Raw genomic sequence first — 7157 nt, 5'->3', positions numbered from 1 at the left:
ATTGGCCCTGTTGACTTCTTTTTCATTTTTGCTAATATGAAAATTCCATAATATGCTTTATTAAAAATGAAATATAATTATCCTCTGGGAAGCCTTCTTTTGTAATATAACCAAAAAGAAGCAAATATAAGCAAACTACACACAAAAACATATCTAAAATGTTTTTAAAAATCCAGGTGTATTATTTAATGGAAGTTCATGTTTCCCCTTTTAGGACAGATAAGGAACATTAATATGTTAATCTCTCAAACCATCTAGTTATAGTTTATAGAGTAGCATCATTGCAGGGTGTTGCAAAGATGTTTCACTGTAATAAGCAGTAAAGGGCAGCTCTCAGTGCAAGCCTGAAAGCACACAAAGGTGTGTGACGACTGAAGGAACTCTCAAGCTATCATGTCATGGCAACATTTCTATGTCATTGTCTGCTTCGTTATAAAGGGCCGATTCAATTCAACAGAGGACTAATACTCGCAGGTCTAGTGAAAGTGTAACTAATACAGACTCTGCTGAGGAGTTACTATGCATTACTAATGAGAGACATGCAGCCAGAAAGTTGTATGCAACGCTTGAAAAGCTCCTGAAGCTGTGTGTAGCTACCAAGCTTGATGTGTCGTTTTCTTTTCCTTTTTTGCATTGCATTATTTTAAATAATGCACCCAACTATCTAGCTTTTAAAGGATTTAAACACAGTGTAGAAATACCTAGTTCTAAGATGCCATCGTAATCAAAACCATTAATTTGGATAAATTCCTTATTACTTAGGTATACTGAAATGGACATTGCAGGAAAGCTCACTTTAATGATACCATGGAGTATATTCTTGCTTCATTCACTGCTGTCCTCTTTGCAAGGTAAGAATTTATTTAATTTTCTAAGTAATACTGATTTTTACAAGGATTTTTTTTCCTAAATATTTTAATATTACAGCTCCTTTTTCTATCATTACAAAGCAACTTTTTTGACCCTTTCTGGAATTCATAAATAAAAAAGTTTTTTAACACAGGTTAAAATACTGTATATCACCATTCTCTCTCACAGGTGTAAAACTAAAATACAACTCTTTTTTTTTGACATACATTTTTATGTCTGAATTTGTTAGAAAACAATTATTTAGAAACAAAATTTAAGATTTTTTTAAAGCATCTAATGACTTTCAATGGGGTGTGATTTTGTTTGCGCAGACTGGACCTGCCATTTGTTTAAGCATATATAGAATGTTAGGGTAAATAATCTCATTTCTAGTTACAGAAATGATCCTATTTTCTATACAAATGGATCTTGTAGGTAGTTTTCTTGCAGTAATGATAAACATTTCTAAGGCAAGATGAGAAAAAAAAGGTTTTTTTTAATATTGTTTGTTTGGTTTTTAAAAGCCTGGACTCTAGAGCATTTTAAATGATTTACAATTGATTCTTACAAGTAACATTCAGAAAACAACTATAGGTATCCAGCCTTGATTCTGGAAAGCTCTGAGCACCTCTTGTGTTTTATCAGTTTTGTTCTGAACCTGTGAAGAACTATGAAATCTTTGCTCTTTTTCGTGGTAGCAAGTACCAGAACCGAGATGACAGAGACTTGCAAGTGGTGAGTACTTGCAAGTCAAATTCTCAGGAAGAAAAGCATGTAGTGCTACATCCTTTGTAAACAGAAAAGGTTTGTGTAAAGATGCTCTGGAAAACTTAGGATCATTAAAGAACAAAATTCAGTAGAGTTGTTTTAAACTTGACAAAATGTAGAAAAAATATTTAACTTGGTGACTTTTTAATCTACAGGATCTTATTGCAAGCTTTCTCTTTTGAGAAGAAATTCAAGGTAAGTTTTTTTCCTTATTTGTTAAGTCCTACAAACAGAACAAGAATGAAAAAGTGTGACACAGTGCAAATTAGAAAGTAAAATATAGCCTTGAATTTGACATGTAAAATGTCATGTACATGTACATTGGATGTAAAACATACCTTCAGAATATTTACAACTCTCTTCGAAGACTTCACATGAAGGGCATGAGTCCTTTGTTTGAAAATTGTTTGAAAAATGGAGGTCCTTATGAAAAGCAATACTTCTATGGTGTTGAGAAAGCTTTGAGGAATAATGGAATGAAACCAGCATGAGATCATGATTTAATGACTGGAAAAATACATTAAATGAGTGTCCTTCAACAGTTTTAATTGCATGATAAAATCCTAGCTGCTATTAGAAGCACAGAAAAGTAAGTGCTATACAGCCTTATGATAAACATTTTCAATACAAAATTTCATGTAGAAGCTAAAATCCAAACAAAACCCAAAGTAGGGAATGTTCCTGGTCCCATTGAATTAAATGGGAACTATGCCATCAATTTCAATGGAAGCACCCAGCCAGACGTAGCTTTGGATGTCTAATGACGTCTAACACATCTAGTGAACACACGTCAGATGATATGCCATCTTGGGCTGTTGATAAAACTAAGTAGTTTGATGCCCTTGTTTCTAATCTTTATCAGAAATTTAAGGCAATAAAACCTGGAGATTCATCTCTTGCTATTGAAAGTACCATCATGGTGTATTCAAATAATACTTGAGGGAACTCACAGCCACTCACACACAGCATCAAGTAAATATGAAGCTGCTTTACAGTTTTCTATCCTGTCACGTAAGCCTATTTTGCCGGTTTACATCTCCCCCACAAGCTCCAGGTACCTCCCTGTCCAAGCAGACACCGGAGTGCTGCCCAATTCTGTAAAATGAGACCACAAAAAAAAAAAAAGAAAGAAAAAAATCACCTTTTAAAATGTTAAGCCAAGAAAGACTGCTTTGATAAAGCGATGGTAATCAGAGAGAAACACTTCTCTCTGGGGAGCTGCTTATTCGGGTTGCTCCAGGGACCTTTGATTATACAAGATCCTTTTTGTTTTCTTCCAGAAATGACTTTAATGCAACTCGACAGAAAAGAGATCTTGTAACAGCTGAGGTAGGTTATACCTCCAAAAGCAGGAGGGAGGGAAAACCCTCCCTGCTTTTCTGCTCTGGGCCTTTGCTGTGCTTACAAAGGAGCCTTTGTGGGGAGAAGGGCAGCGGTAACAGGAGGACAGTGACGAGGAGCAGCAGCTATTCCCCACCTGTGTCCCCCCGCCTGAGCCCATGCCTTCATGCCTTCCACTCTCAGCAAAGCGCCTGGTGGGTGACCCACTCTGACGAGATGACTGACGCACTCCATGGGAAATACACCTGCGACTCCTTTGTCTGTTGTGAGGGTGAACAGAATGCCCTGGAAAGCTGTTAGTGTCTGGTGGGAGCCATGATGGCGGCACCACGGGCAGGGATCTGTCCCACATGTGGTGCGGAGGTGGTTCCAGCCTGGCCCTGCTTCCTACCAGCCTGGCCCACTGCTGCCTCAACACTGCACCTCAGCAATGCTGTGCTGAAATTTAATAGTCAACAGGGGAGTCTTGTTCCCCTGCTGGTACACACCTCAGGCTACAGAGCCCAAACGAGTTATAACCCTGTCTGATGAGGGCAGGTGGGTTGCCCAAGCTGATCGCTCCTCACAGACCTGTGGGGAGCTTGCAGCTGAACCACAGATGATTTTCTTCCACTCCTTTTGAGATCCATTTGCCTCCTGGCCAAGTCAGAAGGTAGCTGGTGTGAAATGCTGCGCTAAGGTGAATCGAGCCCCTGAGGAAAATAGGCCCTTGGGACTGACAGTGTCTCAGGAGAGTGTCAGAAGGAAAGTGCTTTCGCAGCAAGGGCACTGTACCTCCCTGAAATAATGTAAAGGCCAGAAACTGCTTTTCTGGTGAGGGCAGCTGTGAGTAACTATGAGGGGAAATGGGCATGGGTCTTGTTGTTCAGGAAGGAAAAGGATCCTCTCTGGCTAGCAGCAGACCATGGAGACCAGCAATAGTTTTGGTGCTGGGGCCTTGCAGGTGGTGATCCGATGAAGCCCATTTCAGGTTGATTTTAGATGGATTGTGCTACTTGGATTCATCCTACAAAGTATTTCCAGTTGGAAAAGGGAAGTTTTTATGTCACTGTGCAAGGCATTAGGGACACTTCATCTAACCTGTTCCTTGTACAGTGCTGTTCACTTTGAGATCCATTAGTTCAATCTCCAGACATGGAGAATGGCTGGTGGCAGGAGGGAAGAAAGAAATCAGCTTACAAGTAAAGACTTAATTTGTTTTGCTTACTCTTGCAGCTGAAGGCTGGTGTATACATCTGTGGGAGCACAGAGGGTTAACTATTTTCTAATAGAACATCAGAGATGGAACAAATAACCACAGGGAAGAAGAGCTATTTAAGCAAAAGAGCCAAGCCTTATAAAACAAAAGGATTTAAACTGGCTATGAAAATATGTAAGAGGGAAATATTTTACTACCCAGCACTTCACCCTGGTAAACTTTCCAATCAGACTAGTGGGAGCAAAAATCCCAGAGTGCTTTCAGCCTGGAATGGGATCAGTTCCTGGGAGGGATGATGCATCATGACAAGCTGCAGTAGCAGCGTGCTGGGTCAGATCCAGGGCTTCCTTATGGTCCAATGCTCCACGGTTCCTAAACAAGACAGGCAGCAGATCAGGCAGATCCACCTCCTTTTTTGTTTGGGGTGAACCAAAATGCAATTCTGAAGGATCTCAAGGAGGACATGAAATCCACTGCTGCTGAAGTGGCCACAATGGAAGGATCAGGGTGCAGCACAGAGCAAGATTTAGGAGACAGGATGAAATGGACGGATGTCACATCTTAGAGCCCTCAAGTACTATGGTACTTGACCATAGTGTAAAGGGCAGGAGTGCTCTCTGTCCTGTTACTCTTCCTTCCAAATTTAAATGCAAAACTTCTCAGGTGAAGTCTCACTGGTTCATTGGCACTGGAGGGCAGGAGAAGAGGCCAGAGGTGACCCTACAGAGCACCTGTATCCTTCCGTGCTTCTCCTCCCCATGGTGCTGGTTGCTCCAGTCACTGCCTTTCACACTGACCCAGGCTGCCAATCCCTCCTGCAGCACCCACGACTCTACAATGTGCTGGCTGAGCCACAAATTATTGTCCTGTATTAGAAATCCCAACCCAATTTTAGTCTGCAAGGCTTCAAGCTTGTATGGGCTCATTTCGAAAGCACTAACGCTCTCATTTTGCTTTTACGTTTCTCTGACAGATTCAAGCTTCCTCTCCTCGGTCACGCCTTCATGGGGCCTTGACATGGAGTCCTCCAGGAGGTCAGTGCTGTGCTCCTCACTCCTTCAAGGCCAGGTTGGACGGGGCTTTGAGCAACCTGGCCTAGTGGCAGGGGGCTGGAACTGGATGATCTTTAAGGTCCCTTCCAACCCAAACCATTCTATGATTCTACAACAATTCCTGTTAAAATAGTACTTTCAAAATAATGCCTCTACACCAAATCTGAACAGGGACAGCTAAGCCAATCCCTTTTTCTTTCTTTCTTTTTTTTTTTTTTTTTAAATAAGTTTATTTCTATTGCAATTTTTGTTTTCTGCTCCTTTTCCTGGCTTTGGCAGAGGATGTAAGCATGTCTGAGAGGCACATAACTGGTTATGAAAAAGGACAGGGATGTTCAGGGAATGAGCACGCAGCTGTTCCTGAAGGGTTTTAGGCATTGTACTAACACATAAAGCAGGTCCAAGTTACAGAAATTGTTTTGCAGAAAAGTACATTGTATCCAACTGAACTTTGGTGTCCTTCTTGGAAAATATATATGTCTGGTAGGTGCTTTCTGTTGTGTTTTCCCATGTAAATAAATATATGTAATTTTACAACTCACAATTCTAACAACAACAAAGAAGTTTTCCACATTAGTGCTGTTCTATAAACAGCATTTTCTGCTTTGTCGGTATTTTCAGAGTATCTGTGTATATTTGGAAAGCAATTCTTACACGGAAAAAATTCAAAACTAAGCATGGAAAGGAGTTTTCACAGTGAAAGCTGATGTTCTTAGTCATTGGTAACTTCTGTGTGCTTTGTTGTAAAGGTCCCATTTTGTTCCCATTTAATGTCATTATCAGCTTTACCATGGCATGGAAGGGCCTGTTTGTGTCATTTACGTCTTGCTTTTTGCAGTGCATATTTAATCTCTGTCAGCAAGATTGTGAGCATTTGTATCTAGGGTTTTAATGCTCCCCCAAGAAGGAAAGCAACTATCTGCAAAACCTGATTAAACTTAGCTTTGGAACTACTTTTCTTCCTCACTTTTTGGGGAACTATGGTTTAGACCCACCTCAGCAAATGATTACTAGATGACAGTGAGGTTTTAGCTTCCAAACAGGCTATAAAATCCTTTAATGAAACTGCTTTTGGAAACAATTACTAATTATAACATAAAACAAGCCATTCCCATGGAATCCTAAATCTCTGACTACAGTCACCTCTTAAGCAGAAATAACCATTTAACTGACTTTTTTTTTTTTTTTTTTTTTTTAAGGGAAGGTTTTTATAATTGGTTTTGGCTTTGTAAATTATATTATTTGGACTGTTCATAAGCTAAATATACCTTTTGGTGTAATGCTTAGGAAGGAGGAGCTGAACATATGTATAAATTGTGCTGAATTTAGTCAATTAGAATAATCTGTGTCCTGTGTATTTCAAGATCAGCAGGACTGGGATTTGGTTTCCTTACATGGGAACTTGACCTTTTGTTTGCTGGGAGGAGGTTGACCTTTTGCTCCTTTGTTAGTTTGCAAGTCTCAAACCAAACGGGAGAGAACCTTGCTTCTCTTTTAACCAAGGAACACAAAGGATAAACTTAAGTAGATGTTAAAAACTGGAGATTGTTGTTGGTTAATTTTCTTAGCTAATATAGCTGCTTATAATTGAACAAGAAACAGATGTAATGCGGATCTCTCAGCCTGTTTGCAAAATATTGCATCTACTAAGAGGCTGATATGCTTGCTTACAGGTTCATGTCCACAGGAGTGCCTTAATGGAGCAGCCTGCACAGAGGCAGGTGACTGTGACTGTCAGTTATTTCAGGCTCAAGGAAGCAGGTGCCAAATTGGTGAGTTTTGGGCCAAAAGAGTTGAGTTTCAGCTTCAAGTGAGATTTAAGGTGCGGGCTTTTAAAACAATACTGTTAACAGCATATTTGTGATTCCCCTGTGGTAGGACTGTCATTCCACTAGCAGCAAATAGGATTAAAATTATATACATTAAGGATATATAAAAAGCAACATCAG

The 7157-nt window shown here is 40.0% G+C and overlaps 1 protein-coding gene across 1 annotated transcript in view; it reads left to right on the top strand.

The window, feature by feature from the left end:
* Nucleotides 1-799: 799 nt before the first annotated feature.
* Nucleotides 800-7157, top strand: part of LOC104407774 (otogelin-like protein) — a gene marked incomplete at its 3' end in the record, with an annotated part of 36913 nt that continues 30555 nt past the window's right edge. The window contains exons 1-5 of the mRNA XM_010017146.1: nucleotides 800-851; nucleotides 1773-1812; nucleotides 2898-2946; nucleotides 5130-5190; nucleotides 6882-6980. Coding sequence (XP_010015448.1) covers nucleotides 800-851; nucleotides 1773-1812; nucleotides 2898-2946; nucleotides 5130-5190; nucleotides 6882-6980 — 301 coding nt within the window. The remainder of the gene's footprint in view (nucleotides 852-1772; nucleotides 1813-2897; nucleotides 2947-5129; nucleotides 5191-6881; nucleotides 6981-7157) is intronic.

This window comes from Nestor notabilis, unplaced genomic scaffold (genome assembly GCF_000696875.1).
Source record: "Nestor notabilis isolate BGI_N333 unplaced genomic scaffold, ASM69687v1 scaffold3746, whole genome shotgun sequence".
Lineage (NCBI taxonomy): Eukaryota > Metazoa > Chordata > Aves > Psittaciformes > Psittacidae > Nestor > Nestor notabilis.
This window is presented reverse-complemented; position numbering and strand designations above follow the sequence as displayed.